Source organism: Gavia stellata, chromosome 22 (assembly GCF_030936135.1).
Source record: "Gavia stellata isolate bGavSte3 chromosome 22, bGavSte3.hap2, whole genome shotgun sequence".
Lineage (NCBI taxonomy): Eukaryota > Metazoa > Chordata > Aves > Gaviiformes > Gaviidae > Gavia > Gavia stellata.
In genome coordinates this window covers 10561664-10586474 of record NC_082615.1, presented here as the reverse complement: position 1 = coordinate 10586474, position 24811 = coordinate 10561664, and the positions used below count along the sequence as shown (strand labels likewise).

Sequence of the window (24811 nt, the reverse complement as noted above, 5' to 3'; positions counted from 1 at the left end):
AACATAATAATAGGTGGTGTTTCTGCCCCACCTTAAGTTCTTTTGGCTCCTTCATAGAAAATCTTCATGTAAACAATCTTTCATAATAACCGGTTAACAGCAGCAGACTGTGTTCCATATACCTATACATTCTTAATGCTTTTTGAGAGTAGAGTTTCTCACACTTATCCAAGATGAGAGCATTTTAATGGAAATATTGTCCCATGGTTACTGTTTTATCCCCATAACAACATCACCAATTACTTACTTTGAAAAAATGCATTAGAAAAGTAATTTAATCTTTGCTTCTCTTAATGAAATTTGCCAGAGAAAAACAAAGGGAAAAAACAACACTGTATGACCAGCCAGCTCTCTGTGGAGCAGCACCAACCTACAAGTCTCAAACTCAAACGCACTTTGCGGAAGAATACAGTATTCATATTCTAAAAGCTGTTTTAAACACCATAATCCACAACTTTTAAAACTATAAACTACTGGTAGCAGAACCCGTCTTAAACATTGAATAACAGAACATGGCCTTGTTCCCGAGTGTCTCTGCACGTTTCATGATATAATGTTTAGTAATAATTTTGACCAAAAAAGTGAACACCATTAATCTTAAGGACTTACACAGTCATGCAATTACCAATATTCTTCTCCACTGAGTCATAAGATATTGCCAAAAGTCCTTTTTTGAGAAATGTCTGCTGTATGATATATAGGTACATCTGTGTACATGTGACTAAATATCTTGTCACCTAATTTTCAAATTGCCAAGCAAGTACAAAACTATGTTCCCAAGGAATGCAAAGGGGAGTCAAAGAAGATTTCCAAGCATCATTTCAAGACAAAAAACATATCAGGATATTTACAAATGTATTTCAGAAGTTTAAATGCAACACGTCACAAAGTTTTCCACAACGCTCATTGAATTTGCCACTCATACAGCACTGTCTTCAGAGAGTGCTTGACCACGGTTCATTTGCCAAAGTTCACCAATTTAATTAGTCTCGGAGACAGAATCAAAAGTGGGAGTTCCTAACTTTCAGTCTTGTGTTCAATTCACTGCTTCCTCTAATATACCTCTATTTAGATTTCAGCAATAAAAGTATTTTTAAAATCAGGCAATTATTTCTCACAGCATATCCCCTTTTGGAAAACCCCGTGCAAACTCCAAAGCTCAGTGAGGTTCAATCCAAGTTTTCTCTTCTTAACAGGGATATATTAGTGATGATGAAACCATCTTTCCTCAAATGTCAAACTTTCATTTTCGTACAAGAACTTTCTCCACTCTTGACATGTCCCCATATTGCAAAGCAGCACACCCCTATGACTAGGAGACCTATTGGAAGAACACAGCTTTGAACACCAGTGCAAATGAAGATGCTACAAATATATACCACAGTTTTACAGCTGGATAAAAAAAAAAAAAGCCCTAAGTTAATTTTCTGTTTGAGATGCAAAATATGAATCACACTTTCAATCCATTTAAGAGGCAAAAGAATGTAAAAATTTTCATGCTGAATATCAGTTATATTGCACAGTTATAGTGCAAAGTTCACAAACTGAACATAGAAATAAGCCAGAAAGTTGTGACACAAAACAGGAAAATTTTCTTTCAATATACCTCAGTCTTCATTGCAGCATTATAATGAAGTGAAATTTATTATATAGTGAATAATACTGTGGCTGAGTTTTTTATTACGCATTTATACAGTGCTTAGCACAAAAGGGTCCTACCATAACAGATTTAATAGCACAATCATGCCACCCACAGATACTCCAAACACATCTTTCCCAAAACCGTACCTATTATGTAACTGTGTATGATCTTTTTGTGTGCTGTTTTGAAAGTTCAAAGCAATAACTAACCTTCACCACTAAAAATTGCTATCTTTATTGTAAAATAACCTTTGAAATTCATTTTTACATGACTGTGCTTCAAATAGTTTGGCATAATATAGCTAAGCCTGATTTGGGGAGCTGTCTTCTAACTCTGTATTTTAATGATATTAACCCTTCCCCATCCGGATAGTGCTTTTATAACGTCCCAGTTTCCTCTCCTCAAATGCACAAACATGCTACTACCAACACGTTCAATTTTTAAGACCTCTCCTGAGAATAGAATATGGATTCCCAAGTTCTCCTTGCACAGCAAACCCTATGGGCAACACCATAACTTGTATCCAAAACACCACGTTTCCCAATGGCATTCACCCTACTCATTCCTTTTGAAATGAACATTAGAGGCTCAGTCACGTATTTTAAACCCCACTCAAAGAACAGACATCAACAGGAATGACTAACGATCCTACTGTGGTTAATGGCATAATTCTGACAAAACTTCAGAAGAAGAAAAGCAGCGTCTAGCCTAGCCAAACAAATATAAACAAAACTACAGCCAAGTAATATCAGTCAGTTCAAACGACAAAACAGATGTCCTGCACCATTCCAAACGTGTGAGTGTCTTAAGATATGGCCAGAGCACAGTTACCTCAAAACCATTAGCACAAACAACTATAATCAAAAACATCGCTTCAATAAAGTACCCACAGCACTCAGCTACAACACGGTGTTAGTGCAGATTCAGAAGTAAGCTAAAAAACCATGCCCCTTAACGACCTCCCTGTGTAGACAATGAGAAAAGCCCGACAAATTCTGGCTCCTGAGGTGGCAGAGGATCAGATGCAAGGCAGCTATCGTGGCTGGTCAACAGTATTTAGGAATCCCAGCTAGCTGACGGGGAATTTAGTTGAGAGCAGCAAAGGAACGTTACTGGAAACAGAAGCACACTGCCTCTCCCCGTCCCCCCAAAATTATCCCAGGATAAAATGAAATTTTCACTTAGAAAAATACAGATTATCTTACATAAAGTGAGGAGATCTATAAGGAAGAAGCATCATTTTACATGCTGCCAAAACCACTAAGCTTTTCATTTGTGGCATTCTCCATTTATGTCCACAAAGATTTGCTACTTTCTTGATTTGCTGAACCACTAAATATTTTCCAGCAAATTAAACACTCGTGCCGCGTTACTAACAACCAAGTTTCTCAAAAACAGCTCTTGTTGTTACGTCTTTCCCTTTTGCCATGGGGTCTGAAGGGCTCTGAAAGATCTTCTAAGCATATTTAAGCAGTGTAATTTTTAGTGTTTTGATGAATACAGTATTTTTGCTATATATAACTATGAAAAAAAAACCCATGAAATTCACAGACTGAGAGATCAGTTCTAAGTAACACTTACCCTAACTATCATAAAACCAGCCCAGAGAAATCCACACACTGCTTACATTTCTATCCTTCACTTCCTGCCACTCCAACATTCAAAATTTCTTACCTAACATAATTTTAATCATTTTTAATTCCAATCTTCAGTCATTACAGCTCTGAGAATCATTAGCCTTCCTACTGCTTACAAACAGAGGAGAGATCATGAATGTATTTCCCCGGACCACATATAAGCCAAAGATTAAAAACATCCACCTCGGTCACATCATTCTTCACGCAAGTGGTACTTCCCAAGACTAACAGAAACAAATCACACAACAGTTTACAGCAACATCTCCAAACCATCTCTTTACATAGAATCACTTAGAAAAACTCTTGCTACCAACTCAGCAGCACTGTGTACCTACTGCTTCTTGGAAAAGCTGTATAGTTCAGTGTTGTTAATTCCAAATTACCTTCTTGCTAAAGTACAACTCTTCTAACACCTAACAAAGACTCCATACCACTTAAAAAATTTGATAGTTTGTACTCATTCAAAAGTAGGATGGGGCCATAGTAACCACTCAAATTTTTAGTCATGAAATGGAACCTCTCAGTATAGTAAAATTACATTTAAGAAGGAGAAAGACTGAAATCCATGATTTCTTATCTGGCTTTCCTGTAATAAGTCTGCAATCTGGTATTTTGGAGGACTCTGAGAAAAGACTGGGTAAATAACCAGTGCATTTCTATTAAATTTATAACAATGAATTTGTATATAAAATTATAGAGAAATATTTGGATATTATGTTATAGCCACAAGTACCCTTTAACTTCAACTAGCAGTGCAATGGAAATGCAACAGAAAAACAAATTCTCACCCATGGGTAATTACAATCTCCCTGCTTAAATTCCTAAGCACTTCTTTTCCTACAGTAATACTCACTTTTCTGTGTTTCTCAGACATGAGTGATTGCTTCTGGTTGAAGCCTCATGTTGTAAACATTTGTGTGAAGAGAAGATGAAAGCTCAGTAAGCAAGGCTGGTTTTGAATAAGGAACTTGAGTTACATATCAATACCACCATAATAAAATCACCAGAAGCTGTCCTGTTTCTGTAGAGCCGTCTGACCCTGCAGACTCCTGATTTCACTACCTATAAAGTTTAGTTATTTTCTCTCCCCCCCCCCCCCCAACAAATACTAGGAGAAAACAAGTGTTTACTTTCCCAGTCAAAATCTCCAGAAGACCAAGCATTCCTTCATTTTTTTTATTCCATACCAATGCTGTGCGCAAAATTTTGAAAAAGCAGTCTCTTTTTTAATATTCTCTCTCCCTTCTTCCTTGCTGAAAAAAGAGTGACAATCACAGAAGTCTACCAAAGGGAGTAAGAAATCAAACATACGAAGTACGATGTCTTTAAATATATGTCATTGATATACATAAACACAAGTGCTGACTACGGCCAAAGGCCACAGAATAAATAGCAAGACAAACAAGAACGAAAAAAGGAAGGTCTTGTTTGTTCTCATCATCTAACCCGTAATACTTCCATTTAAGGGGAAAAATACATATACAATGTGGTGATAATGGGATCTTGCCTAAGGACCTCAACAAAAGAGGTGAGAAATGATTAAATGGCTATAATACACAAGCAGAAGGGAAGATCAGGAATAATTTCCTATTTTTTCCCCCATGATGAGCCACTAGCAACCTTGCACTAAGAGGAACATGGGGGATCTGCTTCCAGGAGGAAGCCTTTAACAACGCCAGGAAAAAAGGATGGACAGGATTCACATTTACTAGGATTCCTGGCCTATTGATCCCCAAGGCAGGGGAAATGCCAGCCGTCCAACTACTCTATCCCTAAGGTAGAGCAGAATGACACCATCCTTCCTTTGCGTTCTCCAGGCGAGCTCCCATGGCTTTCCCTAGTTATTTAGGCTGTACACAGGGGACAGGATTTAAATTATTACAAAAGACTTTCCTCATTTAGATTTCACTCCTGCTACCAGACCTATCTAGGTACCACTGACCTCAGGAGGGAATGCCAATGAACCGAAAGACTCAAGGCCTTTCAGCTAGTAATCTGAATTGCTCCAGCAATTGCTTCTGCCATTACTAAAATGAAAACACCTAGAATAAAGTGCAGTAGCAAATGTAAGATGGTAGTAAACAACAAATAAAAAGAAAAAAAAAAAACCCACTGAAAGTCAGAAAGAATACCCAGCTATAATTGCAATGGGGATTTTAGTAACGAAAATAATTGCCAACGATGGAGAAAATATTTCATCAGACTACTAAATTAACAGAGTTGGAAAACATTAGTAATAACATTGTCTAGCTTTTACATAGCCTCTTTCATCCACAGGCATCAAGACTCTTCACAAGTTGTTAAGATTCACTATGCCTATTTTAAATTCCTTCAAAAGGAAGCATAAACAGGTGAAGTGATTTGCATCAGGCTGTCCAGATCTCTCATCCACTAGGCCTGTACCCTATCCACTTGGAAATATTACCTCTTCAAACCTGTAGACACTGTTACTTACATTTTTCAAGATGGGAATTTCTCCATGAATCTGGCCTTCGAGCAGAAGTTCTCTCCAAACTACAGCCCTCCCTCCTGCAACCAGATCTACTAATACAGATCCCAAAGCCCAGGAGCAACTTCCCTGAAATCTAAGAGATTTCAGAAAGGGAAAGGATCCTCCGTGACAGATCAAGAAGCAGAACTGGGACAATTTACAGATTAAGGTGCTGCTTCCACATCTCCCTTTTAGTCTGCTAGGGAGAAAAAAAGAAAAAAAACCACAGAAAAACAAAAACAAAAAAACCCAACCCAAAACCAGCTATTACAACCTTTCAGGTCCTAAAGCCATCACTTTACAGGGTGTCTTTCATAGAAAAGTTCATCTGGCTCACTTAAAAAGGCACAGGGTCGACATGAATTGAAGGAGGGGAAATACACACACTGTGTGTTTCATAAGTCAAAAAAAATCATGGAGGTGAGGAGTGATAATAGAAATGTGATTTCAGCTGGGGGGGGGAAGTAATTTCTGCTTTCATAACAAATTACAAAGAGAACTCAATTTTATCAGTAATAACACATAAAATGTTCCTTCACTTACCAATAAAGAAAAACTGTTCTGCTATTTGAAGTTCAACAAAAAAAGCTTAACTCAGCTTTCACCACTCACGATTTCTGCACTGTAAAAGCTAAGCCTACCAAAGTCTGATTCATCCAAGAGCGAATCCCTTGGTTTGCATCCCGAGGAGGGGGAGGGAACGTGCTGGTCACTTGTACACTCTCCCCTCATCTAAGTTTCAACTGCATGTTCAAAATCAGCTCCTCACTACAGACGACCAGCAAGCTGCCCAGCATCCCCGGACTGTCCCAATCAAACAAGCTTTGCCATTTAAAAAAACCCAGAGTTTTCATTCACAATCTGCTATGAGTCAAAAGTATTGAAACAATTGAATTTAAAACACATTATTTTAAAACCTCCATGCTCTACCAATCAGTCTTGGCAAATAATGCAAACTTGCCAAGTATCACTTCATTTAATTTGGTTATATTTTCATTTTTACAAAGGAATGTTTCTTTTCTTAAAATAAATAAAGGGGGGGGGTATCCTTTGCCTTGTTTCAGTTACACTATTTATTAAGAAGAACAACTTCAGAAGACCCCAACAACTCAAACCATTCTAACAAAACTAGGCATGATGCACTCATCTGTCAATGGGGATATATTCATTTTTAGGACATTTTTGTGTCTTACAACTGAATTATTTTATTTCTTCAATGAAAAGCCAAATATGTAATTTTAAAACTTCATCTCAAGCTCACTGTACCACTGATAATGCAAAAACCCTATCACCTTGTTGGCTCTTACTCATTTTGTCATTAATTGGAAAGCAATCTTGCAACTGTTTCTCTACAGTTACTTCTTAATTTCCATCAATGATAACGTTTAATCGTGTTACTATAATAAAACAACAACAGTTTGACTAACAATGCATTGAAGCCAAACAACTTCACTCATTTAGAAATCAATAAAAGGACATGACCACCCCAGGAAGGGTAACATATATGCTTCCTCTACTTGGGGATTTGCCCTAAATATATATACATATACAGCCTCTGTTGGGAGGACTGTATTGCAACCTGCAGTATAAACTCTCCTATTTTCAATTTCACAACAGTTGCATTGTATAAAAGGTGATCTCAGGAGCTGTGTTAGACCTCCCAACTTCTAGCCAATCGGCCCTGACAAAGCCTGCTGCAGAAAACAAAAATATAAGCTGATCTGCCAAGCCTTCAATTGCTCCGAGGGTTAATTTTACAACAGCTGTTAAATTCTTCCAATTTATTTTTCCATCCTTCAACAACCCCTACCTAAACCATATTTTTACTTCTATTTTATTATTGTTATTTCCTGGCTGTCGCTAGCCGTCCCCTCCCGCCCCGCCCGGTACAAAAACAAAGCTGACTCCCACCCCTCTACATCCCCCCACCCTCCTCCCTGACGGAGCACCCCCGGAGCCAGGGGAAGCCGGGGTTGTGGAAGACATCCCCGGCTCTCCAGGCTGGCCCCTACGCCTGCCCCTGCTGCGCCGGGCGCAGGGCCGCGCCAGCCCGCCCGCCGGCGGCTGCGGGCCCCCGGGAGAGCGCGGCAGCCCCCGGGGCTCCGGCCGAGCCCGCCCGTAAACAGCCCCCGAGCGGCTGCCGCTGCAGGCCCCTCCGCAGACACAGGGCCCTCTCCAGCCGGCACCGCTCAGCCTCCGGCCCGGCCGGCAGCCGCCGCTCGGCCCCTGGGCCGGCTGCGGGGCACCGAGGGCCCCCCGAGGCCTCCCCGGAGCCCTCTCCAGCCGGGCCCGGCCGCCCTCGGCCCCCGCGGGGAGCGAACGGGGAAGTCCTGACTTACCTGTCATTACTTTCTACGCCATCTTGGATCCACTTGTCAACGTCCCCACAAAGCATTGTGGGAAAACCCTCCCCCGCCCTCCTCCCGGCCCGGCGGCCAGCGGGGGAAGGCGGAGGGCGGCGGGGCGCTGCGGCCGGGACGGGCACCAGCACCGGGACCGGGACCCGCGGCCCCGTCGAGGGAGGCGGCGGCGGCGGGTGGCGGAAGGCAGCTACGGGCGCCGGCCCGCAGCTCTCCCCTCACGCAGCGGCTGGAGGGGCCGCGCGTGGCGGCGTGAGGGGGCACTGCCGCGCCGCTGGGGCTGGCGACCGGCAACCCCGCGCTTCTCCGTTGTTGTCTTTTTTTCTTTCTTTTCTCTTTTTTCCACCCCCTCCCCTGTCCTGGGAATCGTGTCACCGCCTCTACACGCAGCTGCCAAGCCCGAGGGGCGCTGGCGGAGCGCTGCCCGCCGCGGGGAGACGCGCTGCGCGCCCGCGGAGCCGGCGCGGAGCGTCCTCCTTAAGGCAGAGTATGAGGCGCGCACACGCGTAGAGAAGGTCCCGCCCGGTAAGCTGCGAGACGAAAGTCCACGTGTGCTGAAAACGTTGGGCTTTTTCTGCGCGGTTATTCCACTCTTGTGGTGTTTTTAAGGAAAAAAAAGGCAGTTACTGCCCTTAAAGAAACGTGCCGAAAGCCGGGCCCGCGTGCGGAGGCTGCAGCGAGGTGATAGAACAGCTCACGTTGTGCATCGTGTCCTAAAAACCCCGTCTGCTTTTGCTGGAGGACTGTTGGTAATGCGTTTCTGGCTGCGCATGAATCCCAGAAACTGCTTTGCATAACAGTTTTCTTTTCACGGAGTAATCTTCCCTGTTAGCTGTGTTTTCAATATGTTTGGCAATCAATTCTTATTTCCTACGCTGTTTTGCAGACTGGCTTTTTCAGGGCGGTACTGGCTCAGCTGCCATGGATGGGTGCCCCTCGCTGTGCATCGGCCATCGCGCTTGAGGGGAAAGCGGACAAGAAATTGGGGGAAAGCAGCTCGCTTTAGGACCTTAATACAAAACAGCATTCCAGTGTTTTTTAAAATCGTTTCCTTCTACTTTAATTAAAATAATTATAAGATTCAGATCATTTCAGTATTGGATTTTCCTAAATACATTTATATTTAAATTTACATTTAACGCCTCCTAACTCTTTGAAGAATAACCACCAGCCAAGCCTCTGATGCATTGCCACTGCAAGAAGATACTTGTGCCTTAGAATATTTTCAATATTCATCAGTAATGCATTTATTAAGAGAGAGCTCCTTGCAAACATGTAAATGCAGAAGGAAACAAATTTAAAGAAATCTTTTGCATTTGCAGCCTCAGACTTAAATCGCTCCACTTCTTAATTCAACTTTGTAAATAGGGTTGGGAGTATAGTTAACTGTTTCAGTGCCCTAGCAGAGGCCTTGCCAGAGGGGAGCAGGGTTGGTCCCAGCCCCAACCCAGGAGACGCCATTTCGCCATTTCAGGATAAAACCACTCCAGTGGATCCTGCCCTAGGCCGTCTCTGGTGGTCCCCGGCTGCCTGCCTCGGACACCATCCCCAGCGAGCCAGAGAGCTTGCTGTGACTCTGAAGCTTTTTCCACGGGCACTGCGCAAGGAACAGGGCAGTTACGGTGAATCAGATAAAGGTGAAACCATGTTTAGGATCTAACTAACTTTGTGTGCCATTCAGTCGAGGTTGTTGAAGTGGAATTAGTCCTTTTATGTTGGAGGTTGGTTGAGTTTGGTTTCTAGTGAGCTTTTGTATTACTTGATAAATTTTTCTGTTACAAAATGCAAGGAAGGTTTTCTTTAAAATAAACCATAATTTTGTAAAAAGCAGTGGAAAATAGAATTAGTTTTATATGTGTGTATATATCGAAAACTACGCATATATGCTCTGGAGTTGTTTGGGGTGAGACAGAAATTTGTTGGGTTTATTTTTCACATAAGCTATCATTAACCTTTGAGTCCATTCATTCTGATGGTACTTCTTTATACTGTGCTAGAAAAAAAATTGTGTAGCTAGTGACTGAGTTATACAAGGAAGGATTTGTCCAGTGACAGACACCATTTTTATTGCTATCTGTCTCTGTTGTTTTAAAGTTCCTAGACTTAAAGTACTGAAAGGCAAAGACCGCTGTAAAAAGATGGCAACTCAGCACTGTAGAAAGAGCCCAGAAAGGAGCTGGGGAAAGTCTATGGCAGCAGCGGAATGCCCCGTCTCAGAAAAAGCACTGTGGATAAAATACAGTGTGGAGACTGTGCACTTACACCCACTGCTTTTTATGATCTTCTTACTTAAATTAAACCTCTTAGCCCCCACGTGAAGTAGGTTTTACTGTATTTTGTAGACTGGTTAATTGTATTGCATAAACCCTAAGTGGACATGCCAGAGGCTACAGAGGGAGCCAACAGCTCCGACATGGGGTTGGCTGCCAAGCACGATTTTGTTCAAGTACTGCCACTGAGCCTGCAAGATTGGAGTAACTGTATTGTTTCCCTGTGGTGCCCCATCCAACCTCTTTCATAGTCATTTTTACCAGATAGAAACATGAGGGCTGTTGCTCCAAAACAAATTTGGGCTCCAAGCACTCATTAACCTTGGAAATTCTGCTCAAAGTGCAAATGATATAGCAGCTGGCCTAAGGGATGAGATCCCAAAGCCAAAAGGCCTTAATATAACTAAACTTTAGTTTCGGAGCCACTTCTATTGTAACAGCACAGAAGGCAGATCATGCCACTAGCAACCGATTATACATTACATGGGAAGAAAGAGGCTTCTTTTGACATGTTTCAATACAGTATTAAAGGATAATTTAAGGAAATAAGCTTATAATACTAGCTGCTACTGTGGGAGGGATGCCATGAAGATGCCTCTTTGTCTCTCCTTGATGTGTATTACCCTAGTGGAAGCTGTGATTTTGGCTTCCGACCTCTGCAATCAAACACATCATTCACAACTCTACAGACTTAGTTGACCAACTAAGCCAGGTCTTCGCTTGGCATTGGGCTAGGCACAGAAACAGATGTGTTATATGCTGACTACTGCCTTGCATTTCCAGAATTGTCCAGACTTCCCAAGTTCCTGGAATCCCAGTGTGCTATGCTTACTAATGGGATTTCATGACAAGAGGAGAGCTCACAGTACTGGGCTTCTGCTGAGGCATGTGAGGTTTTGCGCTGGTCGCAGCACACTTTCTTCTGCCCAAGGAGACCAGGAGCAGCTGGTCACATGGAGTCTGGGAGCAGAAGAAAAGCAACAGTATATGTTGCAAATGTAAGAAATGCCAAAGGCGCAATGGCGAGGCATGAGATAGGAACAAAAACAATGAGTCTCTGCTCAGCATTATGAGACTTGACAAGATGCAGGTCCTCAAAAGCCTAACAGTGGTATTTCTAGTGACTCAGTATAATGCTAAGATTAAAACAAAAAACCAAACCAAACCAAACCCCCTCTAACAAATGCAGCAATACCAAATTCAATTTTGGTTTTACATTTTTTTTAAGATCTCAAAATCTTTTCTGATCTGAAAATTGCAATTTCCTGCTGGAAGTTTAGAAAGCCCAACCTCCCAGGGACCATCACTGCAAGGAAGCCCTGTACAGAAGGCACTAACACATCCAGTCTCCCTACTCTCAACTTAGGATTCTGTAAATCATGACTGTTCGCAGGGCTTCTCCCTATTCTGTGAAGCTAGAAGCCATGCCCAGGTCCTTGGAGAATCTAGGCTCCTTGCCAAAAACCAGGAGTTTGAGAACCTGGGGCCACTCAGGGCTGCTAGGCTCCCTGCCACGAAGCTAAGATCTGAGCAGATCTCTGAAAGGTGTGGCACAGATTCTGGAAGAGTTGGGAGCTCAGAAACCCTCACTTCCTTCAGGGCTAATGGAGAGCTGGTAGCCAAAAAGCCCTAGAGTCCTGGCTCGCCCATGAGCTGCACACTTGGAATCACAGCTATAGCTTGGTTTCTACATTTTCAAAACAAAACTGTTTTAATTATTTCACACTTATGCTGCTGCTTTTTTTCTCTCTCCTGAGACTTCTGCTTTCACAGGAAATTCAGAAAATCTATTTCCATTCTATGATAAAGTTCACTCCTCTTTCTGACAACTGGCATTTCTTGAGTTCCAATACAGAAAAATTGATTATCAATCAGCTCCACACATGATGTCTAACTTCAGAATACAGGAAAACCCATTACAATTAACACATAACAGTAACAAGCACATAATAGAATACATTCAGCACTGAATTGCCTCCCTGACCCTGCAGCCTAACATCCCAGCAGGCATCTTGAGCCATTTTCACCTCTGAGAAACAAAACAGGAGGCCTTCCTCAATAGAGCTTCCAGACTGACTGCAGTAATAGAAGCAGTGTTTTTATTGTCTTCACACACTGGACCTTTATAAATTTTTGAACTCCCTCAGAAGCAGCAATCATGGGAAACTAACAGAAGTTAAGTGGTTTACCCTCTGCCGCAAACAAGTCAGCAGTAGACCTGAGGTTAGATAGCAACAGTAATTCCTAGTCTTACTAAACAATAAAGCAAACTGTTTCTAGGCAGCCATTAATGTCTGATTATTAGGCTGAAGAGTAGCAAGTTTTGATTTTCCAGCATGAAAATTCCCCTGGAATACCTCCAGAGTCCTCTAAAGAACAGATGATGTCAACTTTAATCTTACTTCCTAATTATCCAAGGATAACATTTTTTCAGCGTGGACTCTATTTAAACACATACAATTTTTAGAGCAAGTAATATTGAAACTAATTCTTACTCATTTTTCCTTTGATCCACAAAATGAGAGTGTTGAGAAGCAAACAGCAATAAGGGGATGTTGAGGGTACCTTGAGGAGATAGGAACTACAAAGTTCAGATTAATGCAATGGTTTGATCCCACATTGTCAAGATCAAAGTTCTTCAATCTCAGTGCATTTTTTTAAGAAGCCAGCATGCCTTTATGTTGACCTTTAAATTGCTCATGGAGGAGTTATATCTGACATATATCTGCCTTCTTGAGATGAACTAGCACCAAATGTTTACAGTTTGTCTTTTTTCCTAGCAACCTGAATGTGGCAACATTTTCCAGAGAGACTCAAGATTCACTCCTTTCGTTTTCATTAACAGTAGTCTGTCAAAACAAAACAAAAAAACAACCCTCCAGGCTAAATGGATAGATTCATTTCCACTCACTTGGGCTTACCGTACAGCCCAATAATTCTACAGTTTTGTTTTAAAACTCCCATTTTAACTTTGTGATATGTGGGGAGGCAAACCCTGAGGGATTCTTCCTTCTGGCACCAAGTACTAGGTACACAACAGGTGTATCTCACTCTGACAATAGAGTTAGGTAGGGAGTTTGCCGTGGGCAGTGTGTTGTCAAAACAAGATGAAGGTGGTCTAAGTGAACTCAGTAAGGACAAAAATCTATTTCGGACCAAAAACCAAAAAGCTTGATCATTGTGGATTTTTGGTATGAAGACAGACCATCAAAGTGAACACTCATAATCCTTCTGAATTTAGTTTTAAGGAGATACCTGGACCGTTGAAAGATAAGAATGCTTCCATGTTCTTTCCAACGCTGACAGCAAAAGGTAGTTGCGAGGGGAGAGAAACCACCTCCTCTCTCCAACAAACTCATGTTCTAAATGCAAACAAAGGCAGCAGAGAGGGATATAGCTAGGCCAGAGAGGGAGTAGGATCCCGCAGAACCCCAGGAAGTACAGCCAGGGAACCACTGAACCATTCCACTCTAGGATAAAAAGGAAAAGAGAGTTGGCTGGGGAAACAGGTCCAGTATCTCTCACCTGGTGGAAGTGTCACAGAGTCCATAAGTTTAAATGCTTGAGGTTGAAGATTCCAGACCAGATTTGCAAATGGAATAAAAAGGTTCATGGTAAGAACAGGGAGAGGCAAGTTCCCACTTCCCCTGATGACCCATTGTTCCCCTTTCTGATATCTCTTGCTTCAGTTTCCAGAAGACTGGGTTTTTTCAATTGACAAGGTCAAAACTGAACTAAGTTACTTTGTTCATTATCCTAGCAGCAGCCAGTTTGCTTATGCTACTAAGGCCAGCCTCACAAAGACGAGTACATCCCACTTTCAGACATGGCTGTGACAAGATTTTACACAACTTGTACAATTTGGATGATAATACAATTTAGGAAGTTAGATGGTAAGCATTCTATGCATTCTAAACAGCCTGCTCCTTTCTCCCTTCCCTCACTGATAGCTCAGCTGTTTTTCTGTTGCTTAAATGCAGTGAGCTAGATTAGTATCGCTTAATAGTTACTTGCCTCCAAAATCACATTCCAAAGTTTCCCTTAAGCTATGTCCAAAGGCTGCATTTCAAATGCAAATCACTGCTTCGAAGCTTCCATCTTTTCCTGTCCCTTCACAGACTTCCCTCTCTCAAAATCACTCTAAAGTTTTCTGACTTACTGTGTATTCATATGATAATTACCTGTGCTAAGAGTGTTAGTTTGAATGAAGTTCAGTGTGCTTTTAAAGGGATAGGATTTATATACCTCTCAATACATCATTTACAATTATAGTCTCTACCTAATTGATTATGAACAGAATAGTTATGGCTAGCATTAAAAATCATTAAAAACCAGTGCAAATTCAATAAAAGTTCCATTGATTCTTACTATACTATTCGTGCTACTATTTTACTTTCTTAAAAAAAAAACAGAACAGGGACATTGGGAAAAGTCTACAGCTTCCCTCCATTACAAATAGGTTAAAGCAAATAGTAAGACATTATCTTGTCTGAATATAACACATTTAATTATGGGAAGCAGCAGCTTTGAAGTACTATCTTAGCTAACATAATTGCTATTGTAGCCATTACAAACTGTAACAACAAAACAGTGAAAGTCAGTGACTTGCACCAAGCAGACAAGATTCAGCTAGATTTCTCAGTCAGTTCAAAATTAATTAATAAAGTCTATCTGTAGTCCCAAATCACAAGAAATAGCATTATTCTTAAGCATGAACATCCAGAATTTTGTTCAAACAGTACCTTGACATAACATTACAATATTATAAGTTACCTCAATGCTTGCTACTGTAAAACCCTAGGGTTTTATTATTATAGTATATCCTCTCAATCACCGCCTCAAAAATAGTCCTGTAATGGAATAACCACAGAATTATGTGTTGGATAAAGGTATACATGGAAAAGAAGAAATCACAAGACTACTATTATACAGGCAATACAGTTTTATTATGTTCTTTCACCAATTGTAGCAAAAACATTTAACAACTGAATGAATAATCAAGGGAACTTAACTGTCAACAGGAATTTCAGAATTATGTTCTAAATTTTAGACCAGGAAGGCTTGACAGGGAGAAAACAAACCATATACACACTGTAATAATAGTCTCTATTATGAAGATTTAATGCCTTCTTTAAAAGCACTGAGATTATTGAGGCACCTTACTGCAGGTTATGTATCATCTCCTCTTTGGCAATGAGATGTGTGGTTTTGTTAACTAGGGCCATTAGTGAGTTGAGCTTGTGAGACCAGTCATTGAGTATGTTGTTTGGGTCCTTAGGCCTCTGAAAATTGATAATTCCTGCCAGCCTGTCTACTTTAGCAAAGATGGTCTTATTAACTACTAGGTTAGACAGGAACTCCTCCGATTCCTGCAAAGACAAACAGCACTAAGTCACGAAAACAGCATTTTTATCTACGAAGCATCAGTATTCCTCCCAAACAGCATTAAAGCACAGGGAACAAGGTTTTCTTTATATTTAATAGAAATACAGCTGTAGTAATACTGTACTTAAAAAAATGCACAATACTTTAATATTACACATGTTGGCACTGCAAGCCACCAACACCATCTATTCAAAAACTTTTTGTTTGACCTATAACTGATTATCTTTCATGAAATTAAAAGTTTAATATACTACACCAACAGACTTTTACACATTGGAGTACTTGGCTACAGAGATATCAGAAGAAGCCTTCTGACAAGCAAGGCATAGAAAAATCCATGTAAATTACTGACCACTGTCAAAAAAGGTTTATTCTGAGTTTGCGTAAAAGAGCAGATTTAATTAAAAGACAGTAGGGTAAAGCTTTTAATTTGCACTGGAAATACCAATATGCCATGATGTTCTTTGGAAAGCTCTTGAAAACACAAAGGGGGATGACAGGAAGACTAGTCCACCCCATGTTCCCAAAGTGCAACCATCTATAAACAGGGACATTTAAAGGCGAGAAACCCTGCATCTTCAGTCAGTTTTAATCGCCCATTGACAAGAGCTTTTCAACACTGAAACACAAGACAAGAAGCTCCAGCACTTAAGTGAGACCTTGAATATAAATTCATTTTCAAGAACAGCTTTTGCCTTATGGGCACATGCATCATAACATCAAGTTCTGCCTGGATTTAAAAAGTTTTCTAACTCGCATAAAGGCATGAAAATATACTCAAGTCTTAGTAAAGTGACAAATACTCAGATTAATACTATTAATCCCAACAGACTTTTACACTACTTTTCCTAAGAAGAACCCAATGAACTGAAGTTCACTTAATGCTCCCTGTCCATCTCTATCGCACACTTTGTTCTTCCTGTAAGAGCTGAAAAGCGCTGGTAACATGAACAGGGGAACGATACTAAGGATGAAGCTAGGAGAGCTACAAGGATAGTACAAAGACAGATATATATATAGAGAGAACAACAGATACTATATCCATGAACATTTAAACACACAAGTGTAAACCCCGAGAATTTTGTACCAAGCAGTGTATTTCTACAACGCTATGTCTTTCTGCGTTATCTGTAAAATAATGCAATGATGATCTATGGCATCACTTACAGAGCTGTTTAAGCTAAAAAGAGAACTCAAATTCAAAGAGAACATTACTCCGCTGAATACTTACATTTTTGCCACAAACACATGCACGCAGACACTTCCACGCCCTTTACAAAAGAAGGATAAGCAAAGCAATACTTACATCAACAGACAGATCCAGGAGCTGTGCCATTCTCTTCATTGTAATTCTGGTATAATATTTAGCCATTATTCTAATATTCTGGAATAAAAGTGTTCAGAGTAGAGGGTTATGTGCAAAAAATAATTGAAGCAGGCTGCAAAAATATAAAAGTCAATGTTAAAAGCAGATTAGGAGCGGTAGTGCTCTAATGGCAGTCCAGCATAAGATATGTGAGGGAGTTGTGAACAAACAGTTCTTTTGCTTGTAAAAGGTACAAAAATCTCTACATGACAAATTATTAAGTAATGAAATCAACTAATTATGAATTTAATACAAAGCAAGACTTTCAAGTTTCTGTTCTATTGAAATGCAAATGCTAAATCTCACAATTTGAGTATAATATGCTCTTTTTTCTGGCAACTGTGCCAAATACCTATCTATATTGAAGATACACAAGCAAATAAAATGTTGAAAATATAACACAATGGGAACAGCAACTTATCTGCTGCTTTACTACATACTTTTTTTGTTTCTCTGTAACTAAAATATGGCAACCGAAAAGCATTTTAATTGAGGCACTGAATACATAGCTAATGCTTAAAGACAGCCATACTTACATGTTCCACAACTCTATTCTTTAAATCTTTCCATCTCTTTTCACCTTCCTCTGTACAGCCAAAAACATCTGTTGCAGGACTGTCAAGAGATCCTTCTCTTAATTCTTTCCCGTATTCTTCAACTAGGGCAGTCCATCGCATCAATTCCATGGTGGTAAATAGTTTTAGGAGGTCTCTAAACAGTTTAGTAAAGTTGATTTACAATCCTGTATTAATAAAGCTCATTTCATACTTAAATAGATCAACAAAATAATTTTAGATGTTTTAATTTTATTACCATTAATATTCATTGTTTTTCATGAATATACTCTGTAATACTTCACACTATCAGGGGGCAGCTCAAGTCAGACTGTGTTTCTAATAAAGATCTTTCTCTTATAAAGAGACATTTATTTTAATGTAGAACTTGCACAATCATGAAAATTTTGCAGTATTTTTCATACGGCATTGAATTCTGAGATGCTTACAGCAGACTCAGCGTAAACAGATTTCACTTGCATGACTAGTTTGAGAGACGCGCTGCTTTTTTTTTTTACCTAAAAGTTGTTTATTAGAAAGAATACTTACTTATACTTCGGGATTTCTTCTAGCTTTTTGTCACTACTAATTCTGTGCACCAAATCAGATTGTTCATTGTCATAAGGTGAAAGAATAACATAAAGAACAACGCTCTTCAGTGCCTGTTTAAGAGGAAAGAGTGTTTTTTTTCCCATAATTAAACAGAGGAATTGAAAACACTGCCCACAGAGCTTAGAATTTAGCATGTAAAAGGCTTAAGCCCAGCGTATAAAGAAGTTAAGGTGAAATTGATGTCATCTTGCAGATTCACAGTGACAGATTTAAGATTATTCAGGTTAACTACAATTCTAGTATTTAAAATAAATACATGAAAAAAATATTTTCAAATACATAACATCTGTACTGCATACACAACAATATCATTTAGACCACACTTGCACAGCTGTTTCTAATTTATACACTTGTATAAAACAGACAAGACATTCTCAAGATTTCAAAGACAATATAATGAAGATGTTATAAATATTCATTTGAAATCAACATTATTGTATCTGTTTTCAACTAACCAATTTGTTAATATAGCCATTAAAAAAACCTAAGAACAACAGACTGATAGCTATTTAATCTGCTGTAAATTGATCTGGTAATGAAATGGGTATTTGCTACATGAAAATACAGACATTTTGTATGCAGTGGTTTTTTACCTGCTGCCACTTTTCACTTTCAGCCTGGATACATGGAGTATCATAAATGGCTCTGTAGTGCTTACAGATGGAGAGGTAGGAGCCTTCATGTTGATCCAGCTGGATCATTAAGTTGTAGTATTTCAACTTTAGTTTCTGAAACAGTATCAAACAGTAAAATTAATACAGCTCCATGAATCATGTAAATGAAATCCAACTGGATACCAGAAAACAGAGGGATTCAAATACACTTGGACTTGAAGAGAGGCATGTCAGATTAAAATTGGGATGGCAGGGACGAGAGAAATCCTCCAATGACTTACTTCTGTGTTTTCTTCTTGAAAGAATTTCGTATTAATTTTTTTGCTGATAATTTGAGTCCGAATATAGTCTTTTACAGCTAGACAGAGTCTCATCTGCTCCAAGATAAATTCTACACGTTCTTTCTTTTCCATTGAACCATAGGTTTCCACCTAAAATGAAAATGTAACTATTTAACACTGTCAGGGTCAAATCAAGTGAAGTCTGAACTGTGCAAGAAGAGTGGGAGGTTGTCAGGAGGAAAAACAAAACAAAACAAAAGAAAAAACAGCTATTCCAGAGAAAGTGAAAATGGAGAAAAGGTTACTCAATTTGAAACTATAGCCCCCACTTACACTGGAAGAATCCACTAAACTCAATGCACTACCTAGAGAATTGAAGTCTGTTTTCCAAATAGGAAATATTCTATGCAACCTAACCATGAGACTAACAAATTCAGTTAAAACTGAATTGCACTTTCACTAATAACAGTTAACCTCATTCCAGGCACTTCTGCAGATGTACGTGATTAAGTTCCTAAACAATAATCTAAGAGCAGTCAGAATTAATTTTTATTGCTGATGCAATTTTGAGTTACATGGTGTGTTACCTGCAATTCTTGCAGAATAGAGGCAGCCTCTTTCACTTCACCATTCTGTTCTTTTATTGTCGCAAGTGTCTTTGTCAGGCGAGCACGTTCAATTTCCACATATATCTGAAATCAGAAGTACTAGTTTAAACATTGGAATTCTCTATAAGAAGATTGCAAACCCTAAGACCACAACCCCACTAAGACATATATTTGGTATTTTCATACAACCAATTAATTCCTTTTGTATCCATATGCTATATTGATACTATCCACAACATACACAGACAAAATATGATGGATAGTTGACACACCAGAAGTATTTGGACCAAATTAGTTTAAAAAATAATGTCTAAATTCATCTACCATTCTTTAAGCAAACATAAAAGGATGTGCACTGTGAATGAATTACTAGATATTTTGTCTGCTAAAATACGTTGAAACAGATATGAAGTTATGACTTTAATGATTCATGTCTACTAAGTAGTACCATTTGCATTATTTCACTCACTCTTAAACAGCCATAAATCAACAATACTTGATCAGTAACAATTTAGACTAACTTTGAACAGGCAAAAGCTGTAACATTAATACAAATTTGCCTTAATCCAGAATTGTTTATTTTCTTAAAGTAAAAGGAGTATTATGTAAATAATTAACTTGGTATAATGCTTTGATATCACCTTCTGGTTACCATAACTGTACGTAACACCTTGCTAAGCGCAGGAGAAATTAACTTAAACCTGCCCATTTCTCTAACAAATTCAAATACATAACATTTTAAAAAATGAAAAATAAAGGGCATTTTAGAACTCTGAAATGTATTATTAATTACATTAATAATACATCCAAATATCTACGTCATGGAAATATGACCAGTGTTTCAGCAAATTATTTAAATATGAAATTTGGAAAATATTTGCAGTCTTTTTGAAAGAAATACACTCCTTGGCTTCCCAGGTTAATTTATAAATATACTTTTGCTCTTATTTGAACAAGATTAAAAATTAACATTAAGAAGCTATGCTTTTAAAGAAGGTGAACATTTTTATTCTACCTTTTAGACATTCAGTCTTAAAACAAAATCTTACTTTTCCTTCTGTAACCATACGCAACGTGTCAATTAAGCGCAGTTTAACTGGTAAGTCTGTGATGTCTTCAACATAAGCGCAGCACTGCTGAACCATTTTAGCAACTGCCTAGTACAATAACAGAAAAGAAAAACATACTGTGGTTTTAGATGTCTCAAATGCATTCAAACTATAACACTCAGAGATAAGTACTGAACAGTTTCATATGAAACTAAAGAGACTCATCCAATGATACTCAAAATAATTCATCCCATGTGGTTCTCTCTTGAAAAGTAGTATTCCTCTTCTGCCAAATCCACACAATTCTCACACGGACTGACAAAACTTATCTGTTTGCCCTAACACCTGCATGGCTAAAGGGAAGGTGCACTAACCCTTCTTTTCATGACACCTGTAGATTTTTCAGGAAGAGAAGGAAGAGGGGCAATTATTTCTGAATGATATTTCTCCATCTCTGCACATTCCTGAATAGGCACTAATAAGCTAGCATCCTTCAGTGGCAAGCACAGGTATTGGAATATGTTCTTCTGGCAACACCGCTGACAAAGCTGTTACAAGTATTATTGAAATACCAACTTTAAAAAAAAAAAAAAAAAAAGAAATTTCTAGAAACTTCTTCCTCAAGAAGAAAATTCCGCTGAAATGATCCAAGTCTTCAGCCACAGTTTGTGCAAGTTAGAGAACTAAACTGTCCTTGTATACAAAATCCTAATGTTTCTGCACAGTAAAAAGTAGGTAACCTTTTTCTTCCTAAAGCAATGATGCCATTAAAATTACCTGTTACTGACTTCTAATTTAGTCAAACTAAACACACAGTGCAATAAACTTTGTACCTCCTTAAACGTAAGTGCTTTCAGCTATCCTGATAGCCGATTTCCCAGACAGAACTGAATTCCAGAGTATGTCAGTTTCAAAAGCAAGCACGTAAAGCATACACCTTATTTCATCACAATAAACTGCAATAACTGTTGAATGTACACCTCATGTGAACATGAAAAATTAAGAATATGTCTACAATACAGACTGCAGAAGAGTATAAAGATGAACTGCCATCTAAAAGCACTGGTATGCACTGAAAGCAGAAAAGTCACAGCTGTGCTGCCAAGAATGGCAAACTGGACCACACGGAGCTCAGGCACAAGTGAAGACAGACTAATTCCAGACATCAGTTTCATTATTGGCTTTCATAGGTCTACCAAAAAATGTCAACAGAAACTAATTACAATATATTCAGGCAGGTGCTACAGAGTCAGGAAAGTGGGATCCCCCTACATACAAGGGGGAATGAGATACATAATACAGCTCCAAAAATACTTTTATTTTTTGTGTCAAAAGATTAAATTCACCTGTTTTAACTGACTTCTCCTCTTTGATAGAAGAATAATATTTTCATTAAGAGCATCCCAGTCTTTAGCTTCGTAACACATTTTCACGATAGCAACTAAGATCCGGGATGTGGAGACCATGTCAGATGCCTGTAACAAACAACCAACATATCAGTGATGGAATAAACAACCTACAGACCTCTATCACTTGCTCTTCTATTATACGAAGGGAAAAAAACTAATTATATCTAGCCTCATTATTTTTTGTTTTTAAAGAAAAGGACAACAAAAGAGAAAGACTGATACTCCAATTCCCTTCGCGACTTTAATGCAGTGGAGCAAGGGAGTGTGTAGGACAACCCAGCAGCATAAATGTTGCACACCATATGCTACTTACTGTTCGTGTTTGTTTTTCCAAGGAGAGGAGGTTTTCAATTACTTCTTGCAATCTTCCTTCCTAATGCAATAGGCAAAGAATTATCACCATGAGTGAAGAATACAACTCAGTTTAAATTGAGAGTAGCTCTGATTCTCATGTAAGTAAAAAGCATAAACTGTATACTCGCTTTTAAGTATTTTATTTCTTAAAGAAAGAAACATACATAGCACTAACTTTAAATATATGGTTCTACACACAGATTGAACTGGAAAGGTGTTAGTTGCGTTTTTGCCCAATACATGCTATAAGTTGTCTGTCTTGAGCGAGAAACTTAGCAAGTTTCAGACAGGTTTGATTAGCTCACATTCACCGAGCTAGATGGAAGACTGATTTTTCTCCTAGCCAAAATAAGGTTTTAAGTGAGAACAGGTATGCAATTAGATACCTTGGCCAAAAAATTGTTTTACTATTACTTTCATCCACATTCATCATACCTTAATTACAGGGTATTATAGAAAGCATAAACTACATGCTTTACAGTCTAAGCATGTAATTATAGTAGTCCTGCTTCTTGGGTTTTGAGAACTATATTTACCTTTGTTTAGAGGAGTTAAAGATACCACAATGTACTTTTAGTCCTAAGCTGAAATTCCTAGCAAATATCTTGTAAAAAAGTGTTAATATGGTAGAATTTGTAACAGTCCATGGCAACTGTGGGCCTGCAAAAAAAGGTTAGAAACTAGAAAATTAGTAACAAAAAAGAGAAAATTAAATTTGTTTCCAAAACGTACCCACCCTACTGAAATCTTTTAAACTGTATACAATGGTTCGTCAAGGATGTCCTCTTACTGCCTCAAAATTTACATGTTATGCAGCAATGAAACATGGTCATGGTGTCCATACCTACGCAGAGCTATGCCCGTGGGATAAAACACCTGTGCCTACTCTCCATACAATACAATCTTAAGATAGTGTAAGATGCAATTGACTTATTTTAAGGCTACTGCCTTCAAAATCCTACGATATGCGATATAGTACAACATGACTATCACAACGAGACACGTGGATCGAGCAGAGCATTTGCAGCATGTAAAGAATCAGATGCTATCCTACTGGGAAAGAACATAACAGCAAATCCAATCTGTCTGTTTGAGGTCTTTGAGATGCTTAAGAATCTCTACGCTACAGAACAAGTCCATAAAAAACTTTAAGTTACACCCCATGCATGATTACCTCTACGACCCCATCAGCAAGACATTCTGTGGTCGTTTATGGCTGGGTGCACATACATGTTTGCTGAGCAGATACCAGGCAGCCTATCAGCCTGCCGTGGCTCTGGCCCTCCACTCCAGGCTTTTGGGGCACAGACATAACCGAGTTAGAAGGATGCAAAGCGCTGCCTGTGTAACCGGACACAGGATCACCCGAAGGCAGCTTTGGCGCACAGCAGTCCTAGGATGAACAAGCACCTAGGTGTCTGCCCAGCCGCGCTGCCCGCGGAAAGTGGCAGCAGGGAAAAGCCACGTCCCTTCTGGTGGCCTCGGGCCTTCCTATCCCCTTACCCGCGAGGCTGCACCCTGACAGCTCCTCTCGTCTCCCTCACCGCCCTCCTGCCCACCATCCTTCTGCCCAGCCCTCCACACACTGCCAGTGAAATGGTAGAGCAGTCCCTACTTCTCCCCTTCCCCAACACGGCACGGGAGGGCCCGAGCCCCGGATCCCGCGGCACTGGATCGGGTGACAAGAGGCGGCTGCACGTCGCGCCGCACGTCCCCCCGCCACCGGGCCGCCTCCCCGAGCGCGGCCTAGCGCGCCCCACGCCATGACTCAGCCCATCCGCACCGCCGGGCTTTCCCCCCCACCTCACCTGCGCCAGCCGCTCGCACTCGGGCAGCCGCTGGTCCACCGTCGCGCTGTAATCCACCTCCATTTTCACGATACGGCCATCGGCCCGCTCCGCGCCGCCCTCCGCCATCTCCCCGGCTCCGCTCCGCGTCCCCCCGCGAACACACACCGGAAGCAGCCAGGCCCTGCGCGCAGGCACAGCCGGGGCAGCCCCGCGGAAGGCCCCCGCACTGCGCCAAACAGGCGCTGCCGGAGCCACCTCCGGCCGCCTCAGGACCCAGGGCGGGCCGGGGGATGAGGGGAGGCGCTGGCGCTGAGGGAGCCGGCGCTGCTGGCGGCTCTCGGCCTGCGGGCAGCCGTGGGGGCTCGGGCTCTTCTCGCCTCCGCTGAGAC

The 24811-nt window shown here is 40.3% G+C and overlaps 1 protein-coding gene across 2 annotated transcripts; it reads right to left on the bottom strand.

Moving 5' to 3' along the window:
- Nucleotides 1-15346: 15346 nt before the first annotated feature.
- PSMD12 (proteasome 26S subunit, non-ATPase 12) lies at nucleotides 15347-24548 on the bottom strand. Of its 2 annotated transcripts, XM_059828121.1 has the most exons (11): nucleotides 24441-24548; nucleotides 22592-22651; nucleotides 22216-22344; nucleotides 20870-20977; nucleotides 19800-19904; nucleotides 19213-19362; nucleotides 18911-19045; nucleotides 18255-18367; nucleotides 17688-17862; nucleotides 17092-17169; nucleotides 15347-15769 (listed from the first exon to the last, which is right to left on the bottom strand). In XM_059828121.1, exons 1-11 carry the CDS (start codon nucleotides 24546-24548, stop codon nucleotides 15560-15562), a joined length of 1371 nt encoding a protein of 456 aa, XP_059684104.1. In that variant the 3' UTR covers nucleotides 15347-15559. The 2 variants fall into 2 exon arrangements, with proteins under 2 accessions (XP_059684104.1, XP_059684105.1); XM_059828122.1 differs by lacking the exon at nucleotides 22592-22651.
- Between the last annotated feature and the right edge of the window lie 263 nt (nucleotides 24549-24811).

Coding starts and splice junctions, on each gene's coding strand:
- PSMD12 (XM_059828121.1), bottom strand. CDS start 24,548: ATGGCGGAGGGCGGCGCGGAGCGGGCCGATGGCCGTATCGTGAAAATG. Junction 22,345..22,591: donor TGGAAAAACAAACACGAACA/GTAAGTAGCATA, acceptor TGTTTGTTACAG/GCATCTGACATGGTCTCCAC. Junction 20,978..22,215: donor GGAGAAGTCAGTTAAAACAG/GTGAATTTAATC, acceptor TTATTGTACTAG/GCAGTTGCTAAAATGGTTCA.